Genomic DNA, 17,895 nt, shown 5'->3' on the forward strand with positions numbered 1-17,895 from the left:
GCTTTTCCACAGCTGATATTCTTGAGGAGGTGAAAAATATGGACAATACCTTGTTTAAGGGTGCTTTCATTCAAGCCGTCTTCTTCCTCACAGGGAGAGGCCTGTCTGTTCTACGTGGCTTTACTATTGATCTTTTCCTCCCAACAGACTTCCAGATATTTATTCCCTCTTTTGCTGAATTATAAACAATCTCCCTTCACCTCTCATTTAATTTATCCTTGAGTTCTGCACAATCTGCTTATTCTTTCTTGATTTTCTCTCTTTTGTCAAACAGCTGCTGGAGGAGGAACAGATTTGTAAGGTTTTCTGCAGGAAATGGAAAATATTTTGATTTTTGACTTGATTTTCTTCCCTTTTCAACACTGATTGTTATTTACAGTTGTCCCGAGTGCTCTTATTGCCATCCTGTTCATCTGTAAGATGCAAAGAAAAATGTAACTTTAATTGTTTGTAAAACGATTAGAGATGAGGTAGAAAAAAAAAGAAAAGTATACACCACTTTTGCTCATGTACATCCTCAGCTGCAAATAAGGGCTGAAAATACTGTCTACAACCCCTCTGGTGACATAATTGTTCAAATAGTCCTCACATAACCTACCGCAATTGGAACTGATATTTGCGTTACTAAGCAACTCAATCATTAAGCATCATGTCACATGACAGTGCCAATTTACATCTGTTCCTCTGTAGTTATTAAGCTAATTACTGCGGGTTGTTAAAGGCAATTTCATATGACTGTGACTTGCAATTTCCTGCCAGTATATCAGAGGTGGGTTTCAGGGGGCATGGTCCGGTTCACAAGAACCGGATCCAGAAATCCGACATGTATTTGTGTACCGGGTCCTCCAGAGGCCGCGTACCGGAACGCTCGCTCAGCTGGCCTGCCCCCTTCACTCACTCCCCCCGCCCATCCAGCTGCCTCCCTCCCTCTCTCTCTCTCTCTCTCTCTCTCTCTCTCTCTCCCTCTACCTGTCCGCACCATGCTTGATCCGCCCACCCACTTTCTTTGCCAGCCCAGCTGGTGGGGCTGCAGCCAGGCCGGCTGAAGGAGCATCTGTCGCGAGCAGTAAGTGAAGCGAGTGGAGTGCCGGTCAGCATCCCTGCCTGAAAGCAAAAGGTCTTTGGAAGCTGCGGCTGCCCCCTCCCCCTCCCTTTTGCAGAAACTTCTCTTGATGCACAATTGGGACCGCCCCAACTTTCCTGACTTTCAACTTCTCTTGTCCAATTATCTTCTCCTGCTCCCTCTCCCCCCTGCACGTTCTCAGTTGCTGCTTGGAGTGGGGGGAGATTTCTGGTTTTGCAGGGCTGAGAGGAAAAGGGGAAGGAGGAACAGGCCCTCCAAGGCTGCCCTCCCTTGGAGTTTTTGCAACCAAATCTCCCCCCCCCCAAAAGAGGATCCCTCCACCAAAATACTGCGGGGCACAGCAGGCTGGCCCCATAACTGGGCAACATGTAGAGAGGCTGCAGCAGCTGCGCTCTGAATGGAGGAGAAAGAAAAAAGTTGTGATTCTCCCTACTACAGCCCTTAAATGGCAGAGAGAAGCCAAACTTTTCCCCCTCCATTCACAGAGGAGCTTCTGCTCCCTTTATGCCCCCCTGACCCCCCTCCCTCCCGGGGGTCGAAACACCTGAAAAGGACAGGCAGGCTGCCACAGCTCCACTGAGAAGGCTTTTCTGAGAGGAGAAAGTGCTCCAGTCCGGCTGCACCCGAGCTGGTGGAGCACCCGTGCGATCGCAGCAACCGCGTGGCTCACCTGCACTGGCTGTCCCCTTGGCGACGGGTGGGCGACCAACTTGCAGGTCCGGAGGAGAAGGCGTGTCTCCGTTTCCGCCCGCCAGGTGATGGCAAGCATTTAATACTACTTGTAATATTTACAATATAAAATCCTAACCATAACAATATGATTATTCAAAGCCAAAGTATTAAGACTTTTGCTGAAAGGCACATAATACACTAATAGGAAATGAGAGGGGAGGGAGGGAAGGAAGGAAGGAAGGAAGGAAGGAAGGAAGGAAGGAAGGAGGGAGCTGGGAATAAGATGGAGGTGTGTGTGTGTGTGTGTGTGTGTGTGTAGGGTGGGGGTATTAGAGAGGGAGGAAGGTGTGTGCATGCACACACGCCTATTCGGGAGGTGGTGGGAAGATTTTAAGAACTTTGGAGTTAATCCAGTATGAGAGAAAGGGAGAGAGGGAGGAGAGTGTGCGCATGCAAACAGGCCTATTTGGGCGGTGGTGGGGAAATTTTATAAGCTTCCGGAGTGAATCCCTTCCCAATTATTTGTCTCCAAAGGTATGTACACAAGTGCCTGGGTCCATCCACTGCTTCCATTCACTTCCTCCCCCCTCTCCCCTTTCCTCGCTGCTTTGATCAAATCAACAGGAGAATCGCTGGGGCTTTGACAAGGGAGAAGTGGGTTTGTGCCAGTGGTGGATTTTTAGGGGAACTGAGGGTGAGAACCCAAAGTCCAGCTGCCCCCCCCCCATTAAAGAGGAAGGAAGGAAGGAAATGAAGGAGCTGGAAATGAGATGGAAGGAAGGAGAGTGGAGGGAGGTGGAAGGAAGAAAGAATTGCATATGGCCCCAAATAATTTTTAGGAAGGGGGGAGGGAGAAGGGAAATATTCTAATGCATTATTACTAGTATGTTTATTAAGAAGATACATTCAAATATTAAGAACTGAACACCTTTCTTTTCTTTCCTTCGTTCCTTCCTACCTTTCTTTCTTCCTTCCTACCTTCTTCCTTCCTTCCTTCCTTTCTCTACTATATTGTTTTGCTCATTTCCACATTCTTAAAAAAAAATCCCTTAAATTATCTAAATGGGATCATTTATAGTCAAGTTAACAAATCTGAGCTAAAGCTTTTGTCATGGAGTACAATCAGTTTTGAACAAGAGTTCTAGAAGTCCTTTAGATGTGATTCCTAAAATGTGTGTGTGTGTGAGAGGGAGAGGAAAGAAAGAAAGGAAGAAAGAGAATGGAAGAAAAAAAGGAAGAAAAAAAGGAAGGAGAAAGGAAGGAGGAAGGAAGGGAGAGAGAGAGAGAGAAGGAGAAAGGAGAGGAAGGTTGGACTGCTACCCTGGCACTAGACATGGCTTTAGAAAATGTTTCGAAACAGCACAGCAATCCAGTGCTGGAAGGGATCTTGGAGGTCCTCTAGTCCAACCCCCTGCCCCAGCAGGGAATCTTATATCATCTGGATTATTTTGGTGCCTCTAAAAGAAAGGAAAATTGCCAGAAAGGAGAAGAAGTTTACTAGGACAAAGCTGCCGTGCAGAGGAAGGCAGAGATAGTCCTTGATTTATGACCACAACTGAGCCCAAAATTTTGTTTGCTAAGCAAGAGTGTTGTTAAGTGAATTTCACCACATTTTCCAAGTTGGCCATGCCCACGCGGTCACACAACCGCCAAGCCACTCCTACCTGGTCACATGACCACAGAGCTACTCTCACAAAACAGGCCACACCTACAGAATAGGTTCTAAAAAATTTTGAAACCCACCACTGCAGTATATCCACTGATTTTGCTTGTCAGAAGCTAGCTGGGAAGGTCACAAATCGGGATCATGAGTGTGGGATGCCGCCGCCATCATAAATGTGCAACTCTTGGCAGAACCCAAGTTGGTGCAACTCCTTTTCCTGCACCTTCAAAACCACAATCACTGCTGACATGCGGTCACGGAACAAGTGCTGGGATTAACATAAATTTTGTGAACCAGGTGCACGTCTGCTTCTACTGTGCCATAGTAACTTTTGAAGGATCAAGGAAGAAGTGGTAAGTGAGGACTAGCTGTGCAACCAAAGATGCCAATAGCTATTTTTTAGAAAGTGCTGGATTAACCACAATTGAACCTGGTTAATACATGGATGGGGCAGGAAATACGATACTTATTGGCAAGACATGGAAGTATAAAAACTTGTAAATTTTATTCTTCTGTCATTTTCAATATACGTATGGATTACAAACTATATTAAGAGGGCAACCTCAAGATATAATGGGTGACTTTAACTACCCTGATATTAACTGGGAGACAAAGTCTACAGCAAGTAGGAGATTGAACAGATTCCTTAGCTGACAACTTTGTCATCCAAAAGGTAGAGGAGGGAACTAGAAGAAAAACTATATCAACCTAATTCTTACTAATAGAGGAGTGATAGAAGGAGTTGAAGTTGCTGGAACCTTGGGCGAGTGACCACGTCTTACTGGAATTCAATAAAATGCAAACACAAGCAATAGAATAAAATCCAACAAGCGTCTTAACCTTTAGAAGAGCTGATTTTAACAAATTCATAGCGTAAGCAAAATTTCATGGATAAAAATCCTTAGGAGAAAACAATGCAAGGAGTGTGGGAAATATTGGAAAATCTAGATATATATAAAAGCAAAATGCCACTCATGCATTATCACAAAATCTCCAGAACCATAAAGCCTACAAACCTCAAATTTTCCACGTATGTTCCTCTTGGCTTCTAGGTGCTCACTAAGAAAGGATTTTTCAAAATGACCAACAGAGTATTAGTATTTCCTATATTATTATTAACATGCTCTCATGCTAATGAGTTCTATTCCCCCTCCTAATCAGAAGAGAAATCTGTTCCAAATGCAAAACACAAGCAGAGGAGAGGAGATTCAGTTTCGGTTTTACTTTCACAGCAGGAAGCAGCTGTACTACAGAACAGTTGAGTTAACCAATAGCCAGGCTCCTTTCTGTCTCCTTGCTCACACAGCAAATACTGTTTCACTTTCAAACTAACTCTCTGATGCTAAGGCAGCGGTTCTCAACCTGTGTGTCTCTGTCTCAGAATTACAGCCTCAGAGACTTTGTAATGGCAGGAATCTGTTCTCACACGCCTGGGCTTCTGCAGAAGCTGCCCTCCGAAGCTCTCCAAAGCCCTCCGAGGATACTGCCAGGTACTTTTAAGAGTGAGTGATTAAGTGAGTGAGACAGACAGACCAGGGATGGGTTGCTCCCTCTTCTCTGGTTTGAATGCGAGCGGGGGGGGGGGGGGGTTAGTGGCCCGCCTTCTCTGCTAGTTCGGGCGGGTAGAGAAAAGAGGCATGCTCCCCTTCGCCCTTGGTGGCAGGTGCTCCTTTTCACAAGCCTCCTTTCTTTGCCTGCCTGCCCGAATGAGTGAAGGGGATGCTAGCCCCAAAGCGCCTGCTTGCCCACATTCAAACCAGCCTGCCCCCTCCTGTCTTTTGGCATGAGGGGGAGGGAGGTTCTTTCCAAAGTCTGGCTTCTTTCCTTCCCTCTTGCGGCTGGAAAGCAGACATTTTCACGGTGGCGGCAGAAACACAATCCTGGGAAGTCAGTTCCGGCTCTCCCTTCCCCAAGCATGTTCCGTTGCTGCTGGATCTGCATTTGCTGAATCCAGCGCGGTGGCGATGGCAAGAAGCGGCTGCCAGCGAAGCTCTCATGGCAAAAGTCCCACCGCCGCACCGGATTCAGCAAAAGTAGCTCCAGCAACAACGGGACCAATAGGGGGTGGGAAATCCATGCAGAGGGAGGAAAACGCATGCATTCCCCACTCCCTCCATTGGAAACGAGGCAACTGTCAAGAGAGAAGAGGGCAGCGTATGCCACGCGGGCTTGTGCAGCAGCCGAAGAACAGGAGGTGACCACAGTGTGTGTATGTGTGTGTGAGAGAGACAGACAGACAGACAGAGAGGGGCACAGAGAGAGAGGAAGGGAGGGGAGAGACAGAGACACACACGCAGAGAGATAGAGATGGGGAGGGAGGAGAGAGAGAGAGAGATACAGAGAATTACAGAGAGAGGAAGGGAGGGGAGAGACAGAGACACACACACAGAGATAGAGAGGAAGGGAGAGAGACAGAGAAACACAGAGATGGAACAGGGAGGAGAGAGAGACAGAGATTCAGAGAGAGAATTACAGAGAGACAGAAAAAGAGGGAGGGAGGGGAGAGACAGAGACACACATAGAGACAGATGGGGAGGGAGGAGAGACAGAGATACACAGAATTACAGAGAGAAACAGAGAGAGGAAGGGAGAGGAGAGACAGAGACACACAAGAGAGACAGAGATGGGGGAGGGAGGAGAGAGAAACAGAGAGAGAATTACAGAAAGGGCGGGAGGGAAGAGACAAAGAGCCACACAGAGAGACAGACAGACAGACACAGAGAGACAGACACAGAGAGACAGAAAGAGAGAGAGAAAGAGGAAGAAAGGAAGAATTGGTGGCTGTTTTGTTTTGTTTCTTTTTAAAAGGCATTCTTTCCACTTAGAGCCAGGAGCCTGCTCTTAAACTTCCCAGACAAAATTTCATTTATTTGTAATTAGAAATAAGTATTTCACAAAATATAATTACATATTTTTTGTCATTAATCTCTATGCTTTAATTATGTTCAATTTATAACAATAAAAATACATCCTGCATATCAGATATTTACATTATGATTCATAACAAGCAAAATTACAGTTATAGAGTAGCAACAAAAATAATTTTATGCTTGGGGGTCACAACATGAGAAACTGTATTAAAGGGTCACAGCATTAGGAAGGTTGAGAACCACTGTGCTAAGGAGTTCTACTCCCCCTCCCCACTCAAAAGAAATCAATTCCAAGCTCTGATGCTAAGAAGTTCTACTCCCCCTCCCTACCTCAAGAGAGGAGTTTCACTTTCGCTTTCACAGCAGCAAGCAGCTTTACTACAGAACAGTTGAGTTAAGCCATGTCCAGGCTCTTTCCTGTCTCCTTGCTCACACAGCAAATACTGTTTGATTTTCCAAACACCCCTCAACTCTCTCACACACTGACAGGATGCTGGCCAGATGCATATCAATGGATGCTGATAGGTAGAGGCAGATTCCCCACCCTCTTATTTTCCTCCTCAGTTCAGATGAATCTGTTCCTTCTACTGTTAACACCAGTTAAAGGGAAAAGAGGCAAAAACACACAGAAAATTTTTTACAGATGTGATTAAGAAAACACACAGGAAGCTGCACAAGTATCGTCAAATTCATCCTCAAGTCAGTAGAAAGGCTGTAAAAAAGTATACATCTAATAAGCCCTATGTTAATCAGTCACAAATGAGATGAATGCCTTGGACTAATAAGTATTTCACTGGTTTTAAATATGAACCTCAGATTGATTACTCCAGGGACAAGGTTGTTGATCTCGGACCCTGGTTACCCTGTGCCTGGTGCCGTGTTCTATGTCAGGTTCCTGTTCGGTGAAGCAGAAATAAACAATAAGCCACACAATTCTCAGTTTTGTTTTATCTTCCAAGCTTCGGCACGATCCGAGAAACACCCAATGATAAGATATAGTGAGATGAAGTCAAGGCTGAAGCCCAGCGCTCCCCTCCACCATTTAAACCTTCCCGCAACTCCACCCACCACCATGCATGCTCACAATGGTTGTAGTCAAGCCACAAGCCATGTTGGTTTGCTGTGTGCAGGCAGACGTGCTGTGTTTCGGATTGGCAGCTTGAGAGTCCCGGGATCTGCTACAATGGTGGTGCACCTCTTTCCCCTTCAGCCATACCCGGAACTCTTAAACAGCCTTCTCACCCACCAGCATCCAATGGCAAAGCACTTTCTGTCTGCTGTCTGGAAGTACAACAGATGCTTCCAAATGATGTCTTTTGGAGTCAGAGAGGTGAAGAAGGGAAATTTTATGCCAACATTCAAAGTGCAGGGGCAGGTATACCACCAGATAGGGGGGTATCATGACGGGGCCTCAGCAGCAGCCTTCATTTCCCCAGATATACTTTGTTGGTGATGATGACAATGAGAGAGACATCCGTTGTGGAATCTACTCAGGTGTTAATCCACAACTGGTTAGCCAACTGCAGAAGTAGCTGTGAGAACACAACAAGTATTTTCTGGAACTTAAGGGTGCTGTTGAGTCTGGTCCTAAGGGCCACAAGGACTTCTAAGTGGTGATTAATGCCGATAGGAAGTCTTCTGGAAAGCATCGAAGTTGTTTCAATGCCCCCATGACTACAGAAGTGGCTGTTCTCATTGTCAGCCAGGATTTTGAAAAGAGAGATATCGTTCTCCACAGCAGAGAAAACAGATTGTTATGAATCAGTGAGTTGCACCGTGCTATGATGCTCTCCAATACCCTCTGATGTTCTGCCATGGAGAAGATGGCTATTACATCAATATACCTCAGTGTGAACCAAACACCAAAGTTCCTCTCAAGAACACCATGTTTGTTGCTGCCTTTTACAGTACAGGATAATGGAGCGTGATGGTGAAGAATGCTACCTATTGCTCTTCCAGTTCCATAGTTAAGCACGGGTATCCAGCCGACTAGTATGATCATAGAAGCCCAGCCCAACACAATGTTACTGAAAAAGAAAAACAAGATATCCAAGAAGAAACCAGCATGGTTGCATAAAGATTTCTTTGAGAAACTGAATGAAAAAAAGGATGTATAAAAAATGGAAAGAGGGACACATAACTAAGGCAGAATAGCAGCATATAGCTTGAATCTGCAAAGATGAAATCAAGCTCATGGTGAAAATGAATTAAAACTTACAACAAATATCAAAAATCATTTTAAAACATGTATAAAACAAGAAAAAAATCAGGAAAACAGTCTGTACTAATGGGAAATGATGGCAAAGAAGTGATAGGAAGTAGAGACACAGCAGAGCTAATTCATTATTTGCATCTATCCAGGTAAAAAGAAAAAATAGCCAAACCTACCAAAACAGAACTGTAAAAGGCAGACTAGGAATACAAATTAAAACAGGCAAGAAAATGGTAAGAGAACACCTGTCCATTCTAGATGAGTTCTAATCATCGGGACCAGATTGATTACATCCCAGAGTTCTGAAGGAGTCGGCAGATGTGATCTAAGAGGCATTGAACCATATCTTTAAAAGATCTTCACGCACAAAGGAACTACAGGTGGATTGGAAAAGACCTGATGTAGTTCCCATCTTCAAAAGAGGGGAGAAAAATAGATCCATAAAACTACAGGCCAATTAGCCTGACATCACTACCTGGGAAGATCCTGGAAAAGATAATACAATACAATAGAGTTGGAAGGGACCTTGGAGGTCTTCTAGTCCAACCCCCTGCCTAGGCAGGAAACCCTATACCATTTCAGACAAATGGCTAGCCAACATCTTCTTAAAGACTTCCGGTGTTGTGGCATTCACAACTTCTGGAGGCAAGCTGTTCCACTGAGTAATTGTTCTAACTGTCAGGAAATTTCTCTTCAGTTCTAATTTGCTTCTCTCCTTGATTAGTTTCCCCCATTGCTTCTTGTTCTACCCTCAGGTGCCTTGAAAAATAGTTCTTTGTGGCAACCCCTTTGTGGAACACTGCTACCATGTCTCCCCTAGTCCTTCTTTCATAATGAAACAAAAGATCTGCAAACACCTAGAAGCAAGCAAATATATAACCAGAAGTCAACATGGGAAGTCAACATGTTATTTCATTCTTACACAAAGTGACAAAATTAGCAGACCAATCAAATATATTGTATAATAGGATTTCAAACCACACTCAAAGTGTATTCCTTAATGGCACTATATCTATATGTAGGGAAGTAAGCAGTGGGCACCCCAAGGTTGTGTTTTAGTACTCTTAAATATTTTTGCAAATGCCTTAGATGAGGGAATCGAATGGGAATGGATAAAATTTGCAAATAACACCAAGTTGGCAGGAATAACCAACACCTCAGAAGATAGGTCAAGAATCTCGATAGATTTGAACACGACGTAATAAAATGAAATTCGATGGAGAAAAAAAAGGTTTTACACATGGAAGAAAAACCAAATGTACTGGTACAGAATAGGTGGCACCTGGCTCAAGCAGTAACTATGAGAGAAACAATAATTTAGATATGGGCCAGCTGTGTATTGCAGTGGGGGAAAAAAGCCAACACAATACTACCGTGTTTCCCGAAAATAAGACAGGATCTTATTTCCTTTTTACCCACAAAATATGGCTTGGGCCTTATTATGAGGGAAGGGTTTATTGTTTTGGGGTTGCTGGGCGGCTGCTCTCTTCGGAGCAGGCTCCCAGAGTCAGGCACAGCCTCATGGGCGAATGGCTGTGTTGCGCTGTCGCAGCAGCGCAACACAACAGCCATGAAGCGACCACGCTTATGAGCAGCCACCTGGCAAACCCCCTTTCCAGCCGGGCACAGCGCCATTCACTGACCTAGGGGTATCGCCAAGCCACGTGAGCACCTGTTCGCCACTGCCCAGCTCCTGCAGCTTGGCACCTTCGAAATGCCAGTGAATGGCACTCTGCACGGTTGGAGAAGGGGGTTATGCGAATGGCTGTTCCACTCTCGCTCACGTGCCTCCCAGCCTAATGATGCCCTGGCCCAACTCTCCTCGCAGAGCCAGGGCACCTCCACTGCCGCATGACTTTTTCTGCGGCTTCCAAACCAAGTCTTCTGGCAGTGGCCATTCTGGGCTCTATGGTTGTACGCTCGGCCGGCAGCTGGCCCACAACCATAGAGTGTACGTCCAGAGCGGCCACTGCCGGAAGACTCGGTTTGGAAGCCGCCAAAAAAGTCATGCAGCGGCAGCGGAGGTACTCTGCCTCTGAGGGGAGAGCTGGCCCAGGGCATCGTGAGCCTGGGGGGCACGGAAGTGGAACAACTGCTCGCGCAACCCCTCTCCAGCCATGCAGAGCGCCTTTCACTGGCTGCCAAAACAGTTTTTGTGGGGGAGGGCTTATATTTTTGCCCACCAGAAAAATGTGGCATAGCCTTATTATCAGGACATGTCGTATTTTCGGGGAAACATGGTAGGCTGCATTAACAGAGAGATACAATCAAGATCATGTGAAGTATTAGTACCACTTTTTATAAAGAATAAGACCACAGTTAGATAATTGCAGAGAGTTTGGCCGCCATATCATAAAAAAGATGTTGAGACTCTGAAAAGAATGCAGAAAAGAGCAAAAAGAGGATTAGGGGGCTGGAGGCTAAAATATAATTAAGAGGTTGCAGGAAATATGGTATGTCTAGTCTAGTGAAAGGAAGGGCTAGTGGACACATGACAGCCATCTTCCAATACTTGAGAAGTTGCCACAAAAGAGGGAGGGGTGTCAACCTTTTCTCCAAAGCCCCTGAAGGCAGGACAAGGAACTGGATGGAAACTCATCAAGGAGAGAAGCAACTTAGAACTAAGGAGAAATTTCCTTAGACTAAGAACAGTGAACCAGTGGAAGGTTTTCCTTCAGAGGTTCTGGGGGCTCCATCACTGGTGGCTTTTAATCAGAGGCAGGACAGCCATTTGTCTGAAATGATGTTGGGTCTCCTGCTTGATCAGGGTGTCTGAATAGAAGACCTGCAAGGTCCCTCCCAGCTCTGTCACAAACCCTCCAGTGATGGGGGCCCCCACAACCTCTGGAGGGAAGCCATTCCCAAAGAATCCACCTTCACTTGGAAGAGACGTTTCCAATCTTCCCACCAGAAGGAAAATTGCAGCCACCAGTTTCACAGCGTGCAGCCCCAGTGGGCTTAAATTCGGGAAGGAACCTGCAGCAGCAGCAGCTGAGATGCTTCAGCCCAGTTGCTTCTCTGCTTCCAGGACTCTCCTCCCACCCGCCCTCAACTCACCTTCCAGCTGCTGCTTCGATCATGGGAAGAGCACAAAAGCCGCTCTGCACACCACTCTCCTCCCATGAGTGATCCGGAAAAGGAAGTTCAGCTGTTCCCAAAGGTGCTTTTTTTCAATAGGCAACTGGACTTTCTTTCTTCCACTCTTCCCGCTTTCCAACCTTTCTAGGAATACAGTGCTCTATGGTTTTAACTCCTTTAAGCTCAACCACAGGTATTATCCACTTTCTAGGCACAAGTGTTGCCTGTTTGAGCACCATCTCCAGATTGGAGGCAGAAAAAATCATCCTTCTCCAGTTTCTACCTAAGGCGTTTGCAACGTGTTTCCACTGATTAAATGCTATCAAGTCGTTTTTTACTTCTAGCAACCGACTTTGCAGCTGAACCTAGTGAAATAGTGAAATGTGATGTTACTTAACCTTGTGAAGATTAACTATGTGTGCTGAGCCCTAAAATTCATGAAGGTTTTATAGAATTACACAATCAGCTTTCTTAGGTGTGATTCTTAGTGGAGATCAAAGCCTCTCTAATATCCCAACACTATGACTGATTTCCTGTGGCTTCCAGGATTTTAGGGCATGGCAGCAGCATCAGGCCAGACACTCCAGGGGAGCTTCACTCCTGCTGGCCAGGGCTGCATCCAAGAGCATCAACCACCAAGCTTCATTCTTGGAGGAGGAAATTTTATATCTGCTAAACGCCAGGTGTAAATTCTGTAAATTTGCTTGCATTGAAGTCTCCCATTAGGTCACACAGAGAAACATATGCAGCAGGGCCTATAAAATGGAGCCTAAGAAAGACGGTCTGATTGCCTCTATAGGACAGAAGAAACATTTCCCCCTTCCCAAAATGAATGTAAAAAAAAGAGGGGCAAAAATAGAATAGCCCATCAAATCACATGGCTAACTGATCACCAGACTAATCTTTTTAGAAAGATACTGTGCAATGCTATTTTTAATGCAGATTTAATAAGGTATGGATGGTGAGGATAATGGCTTTTGGTTCTGGAATCTGTTGTATGGAGGAATCTGGAATAAAATAACCCCAAACTTTTATTGATTTCCTTTTCATTCAAGAACTCAAATGGCATATAAAGCACTTCCTGGGCAGCCTGCTTTAATTTTAGAGGCTAAATGTCCCCCAGACAGCCTACCTACCTACCGTGATATACTTTTTGCTTCTCAATATTCCATAGTTCATATAAGCATGCATTATTTCTTCAATCCACTGCAGTATCCTCGCTAACCATTAGGTGTCATGCTTACTTAGTTTTCCATTTTTACTATTGTATTTATTTTGAAGACACACACAAAAAAACTTTTTAAAGACCATCCAAACTTCACCATAAAATCAGTTCCTTTTTTTTAATGTAGAAAAACAACAGAGCGAACCAGTCCAGGCTTTCCAAATTTTTGACCTGTGCCTCTTCTTTTCTAAATGAGATCAGGCTTTTTCCAGATCTGTCAAAGCAGTGGTGGGTTTCAAAAATTGTTTGAACCTACTCTGTGGGTGTGGCCTCCTTTGTGGGAGTGGCTTGCCACCCATGTGACCGGATGGGTGTGGTTGCTGCCCATGTGACCGGATATGAAGATGCCGACGACACTTGTCATAACCACCTTAAATTACCTCACACATAGCACTGGCATGCATAAGAATATGATGTGAACTTGTTTTTTAAAAGGCATCTTTGGTTTGCATTAAAACAACTTCAACACACGCAAAGTTCTGATTGCACCACAAACACAGTAGTCATCCTTACCTTTCACAGAGGCACTGAGTTTTATAAATATGAGCATGATAGTGTAGAATAATCATATCCAAGGACCAGTGGTGGGTTTCCAAAATTTTTGGAACCTCTTCTGTAGGTGTGGCCTGCTTTCTGGGTCCACTGGTGGAACCTCTTCTAACCGGTTCAGTAGATTTGATGAACCGGTTCTACCGAATAGGTGCGAACTGGTAGGAACCCACCTCTGTGTCAAAGGCTCAAAATCTTAGTCACTGCTAAACTTTGGGGAGTGGGGAATGGAACACCCTGCCTCCCCCTTTTGAGTCACACTGTCATATAAAGGTTATTGGGGAAAATTCCGCCCAAAGGTTAGAAAAAATGAAATCTCACCTAGATCACTCACGCTGCTGTTCAATCTTTTCAATAACTTCTTCTGTTGGGCTGTCCCAGCTTGTTCTGGCCACAATGGCTGTCTTCTTCTCCTGGTGGTTTGAGGGCTTCCTCTGGACCTGCAAGGGATTGCTTTCCTCCTCGCAATCCACAGAGTGTCCCCTCCTCTTCATCACCTCTCCTGAGTGACTTTTGGCCCCCTAGGGGGCCTCCTGACAGGTGGAATTTGGCTGTCTTAGTGGAGCCCCACTAAGTCATTACTGTACTGCAATGATATCCACTCCAAAACAAACTTTTATTACAGTGTAGTTTTTGCTCTTGAATTTTGACTAACCTCTCTGTGGTTTCTTCTCTTGACAGGCAGTCCTTTTCAATTGAGGGGGGCACCTGTCAACCCTGAAGCTGACCTGACTGAGGCCATTTTGAGGCTTCAGTGCTGCTACAACTGGAGCTGAGGGACAGGGGTAGGGGAGTAGGGATAGCTGGGGTAGTGTAGCCAAAACAAAATACTATCTCTTGGGAACCAAGGACATTCTAGCAACTGACTATATCCAGATTGAACCATGTGACTTTTTTGAGAAACTTTTACTTTTAATAAGGTGAAAACCATGGGAACGCTTAGCATCAGTTTTCAATATCCTGTGCCAATATGACATGTCCAATAAAACTATTCTTTGAGGATTCTACTTGCCTCAGAGTTTTGTTCGTTCTGGGTATGTTACTTGGAACCCTGACAGTTTATTTGACATGATCTGTTTATGATCAACCCATGTAGGCTACTGATTATAACTTTGTTTGCCTCTCCCTGCAAGAGGATGTCCACAGCATAACCTGGAAAAGGAACGAGGGGCCAGAAACTGGGCTACCACACCCCTTTTCCACCTTCTCTCTAGGCACAAAAGGAAAGTTCTGTGTTTAACCCCTTCGCTGAAGCCCTTGCAGGAAGGGCTGCAATTGGGGGCTGCCAGGTAATGCCACATCCTCCAGCCGGGCCCCCCAGAGAGGTTTACCCTTATTACCCTCAAGAAAAACCAAGGGATGAAAAGCAAGCACCTGGATTTTTAAAATATAGAGACTGAAAATCACTGCACTAGTAAAAGAAACTTGCATGCACTAATCCACAGCAACAATAGGTGAAAATTAGGAATGCATTGATTGTTGAAGAGGGGCAAGGCAGACTTGCAGATTCATTGGACTACAAGGCCACCCATTCAATTCTTGGGTGGAGATCAGTGGTGGGTTCCTGCCAGTTCTAACCTCTTCTATAGAAGAGGTTCCACAAATCTACAGTGCCATTTAGAACCGGTTCCAGCTCCCTCCCTCCACCCGTCCACACATCTCAAGATGAAGAGTGAGAGGAGGAATTCTGGGAGTTGAAGTTCACAAGTCTTAAAGCTGTCAAGTTTGAACACCCCTGGGGGTTTTTTTCTAAAGGGTTAGGGATGCAAGGGTCTTGTAACTTGACAGCTTTAAGACTTGCGTGCTTCAAAGGCCAGAGTTTCAGAGTCAACATTTTGGTTGCTAAGCAAGAGTGTTGTTAAGTGAGTTTCACCACATTTTACAAGTTAGCCACGCCCACCCAGTCACATGGCTGGCAAGCCATTCCCACCCGGTCATATGGCCGGCAAGCCATTCTTACAAAGCAGGCCACACCTACAGAAGAGTTTCTTAAAAAATTTGAAACCCACTATTGGTGGAGATGCTGCCATTTCCTCAATATCTAACCTTATACAGAATGTCAGGAGTCTGGTAGAGCCTTTTCTAACACATTGTATCAAAAGGTGCAGCTCCTGCAAGCCTTTTCACAAAATTTCTTAGCCTGCAAAGGAGCAATTCGATGCTTTCTGATTTTTGGCCACCAGACACATAGGGTCCCTTCACAATCCTACAGAGATAACCTTGTTCAGAATAGAAGGATCCATTCCTAGCTTTCTTCTGTTTTAAGGGTTTTCATTTTTCAACATGTGGGGCTCAAAAAACAAACCAATTCCCCCTTTTTACTGGTAGAATTATGCATCACTAAAGATATCTGTAAGTCCTAGAGAGAGATAATATGTATACCCATATATGTGGGTAGCGTTGGAAGAAAAATCTGGTCCAGTTCCGTGCCGGGAGAAGGATGCTGGAAATAAAACGGAGGCTGATTGAAAAGAATTCTGTTTATTGATGAGCAGAACCAACAACAGCCTATAGTTCTGGGAAAGCTGACAAAATTGCTGAATGTGTTCACGTGACTTTGAAGTATGAACTGTTCTCAGGATTGTGCAATGAAGGGCGTTTGTGTCTTTTGCTTTTTCAATAGTGGTGGGTTAATCCTATTACGTCCCAAAAGGTCCTGTCTTGTCCTTAGAATTTTTTTTGGGGGGGGGGGTGTTTAATGCAAAGTTTAATCCCCTCAATTGGAGTTGGAGGTGTTTTCTTTGGGAATAGGCTGGCCTGGGTTTCTTAATGGGCACAAAATATTCATCTCTAAAGACTTCAGGCATCTGTTGGAAGCTTTGGGGGCTGCTTTCTGCCTTTGTTAAGATTCTTTTCCCATTTATCCTCACATTCTGCCTCTTTCTAATATCCCCCAAAATATTTCATTCTTGGGAGAGGGTGTTTGTGATTATTTCTTACAGTACGCTCTGTCAAGAGTGTTTGCAGTATGGCTATTGTTTCGAGGCAGGCCCAGGAACAAAATACAGTACACAGAGGTTTTGTCTTTCAAACAGTGGTTTATATACAAGACTTCTACATACATACATACACGTGTTAAGCAAATACTAGGCAAGCAATCTTCAATTCTACATGGAGAACTATAATGGAGATAGAAACACTAGGAGATACACCCTCACATGGCCTCCCCAACAAAGAGAAAGTGACTCCCAAAGTGGCAGTAACCCTGAATGCTTTTAACATATTCATGATGCTTCCCCCCCTCCCCCAATATGTCCTTGCCTCCTGCATTGGTTCCTACTCTCATCGCTACACACATTACTAATACCATTACTACAACTCCTACGTTCTTTATTTACTGACTCTGTACACTCTGTCTCATTCCATCTTATTTACCATCTCTTGGCTGGATACCTTTATTTTCTCTTTTCTCTAGCTCAGTTTTCTCACTTTGCCTGCCTGTCATTCTCTTTAACCTCGGCTTCCTCCATTTATCTCGTTGTTCCTTAGGCAATGACCATGGCCTTATCTCTTGGTACATACAGGGTTCATTATGAATACCACCTACTCTAACCCCACTAGCTGTGAATCACTCAGGAGATATACCTTTATTACACCATTCAGATCTCATTGGTATAAAACTATTTATTTGCCTTGCATTTCTCTTACTCACAGGACATACTCTGTATTTTGCCTCCTTATAAACAAAACACTTGTGGATTATTAGCGATATGCTGACTCGCCCCACTATCCAACAACCAGTTGTTCCTGGTGTTTTCAGATGCTGTCTCTGCCAGGGAAAACGATGCTGGAGAACCACTCCTTGTGTGTTGAGTAGTCCTGTGCCCTTGTCTTATTGCTCCTCTGTTTCTCCTCTCAGGGCAGCGTCTCTGGAGATGCTGAGTAGAACCACACAGGTAGTATCTCTTCACAGTGTAAACTGTCTCAGCTGCTCTGCCGGCATCCTGGACTGTCGCAGATGCTGGCCTGTGCTGTGCGTTCTCTCCTCCCTTTCCTGGTCACCTCTCCAGCTGTTTCTGCTCCTCTTCCAACAATCAACCAGTAAAATATGTCATGGTTAAGTCCCACTCTTGCTTGGGCTCACAAGAACCTCCCATTAACTGTCCAATGAACTGAGTACCACATACACCTTGTGTGCCTCAGGAAATGTCAATCCTCTGTCCTCTAACTCAAGGAATGTCCTTCTCATACCCTGCAGATGTGTGGACATGCTCTCCCCCGGCTTCAGTTGTGCCTTATACAGTCTGTCAGCAATACTTTACTGCCTGTAATCTTTCTCACATACACACTGTACAAAGCCCCTCAGCACTCTTTTGCAGACTGGAGACCCCTCAAGTGTATCAGCCGATGGGTCCTCTATATCCAGAATTATGCTGGCTAATGCTTTTTCATTTCTTCTCTGGTCCCCATCATCCAGGATTGCTGGTGGATTAGTAATTATTGTCCACAACTCCTCTCTTCGCAGGTACGTCTCCATCTTTACACTCCAGGAGAGGTAGTTTTTCTCATTCAGCCAAGACACCAAGAAACCTCATCTCATTA

The 17,895-nt window shown here is 44.9% G+C and overlaps 1 protein-coding gene and 1 long non-coding RNA gene across 2 annotated transcripts in view; one reads left to right on the forward strand and one right to left on the reverse strand.

Annotated features, from left to right (window-relative positions):
* LOC116504800 (zinc finger protein 850-like) overlaps positions 1-17,895 on the forward strand; it is a 361,571-nt gene that overhangs the window by 309,083 nt on the left and 34,593 nt on the right. Inside the window, exon 7 of the mRNA XM_032212027.1 lies at positions 14,568-14,580. Coding sequence (XP_032067918.1) covers positions 14,568-14,580 — 13 coding nt within the window. The remainder of the gene's footprint in view (positions 1-14,567; positions 14,581-17,895) is intronic.
* LOC116504805 lies at positions 10-11,685 on the reverse strand. Its single transcript, XR_004254847.1, has 2 exons — positions 11,559-11,685; positions 10-413 (listed from the first exon to the last, which is right to left on the reverse strand). It is a non-coding gene; the product is annotated as an uncharacterized LOC116504805 (long non-coding RNA).

The sequence above is a fragment of the Thamnophis elegans genome, chromosome 2 (genome assembly GCF_009769535.1).
Source record: "Thamnophis elegans isolate rThaEle1 chromosome 2, rThaEle1.pri, whole genome shotgun sequence".
Lineage (NCBI taxonomy): Eukaryota > Metazoa > Chordata > Lepidosauria > Squamata > Colubridae > Thamnophis > Thamnophis elegans.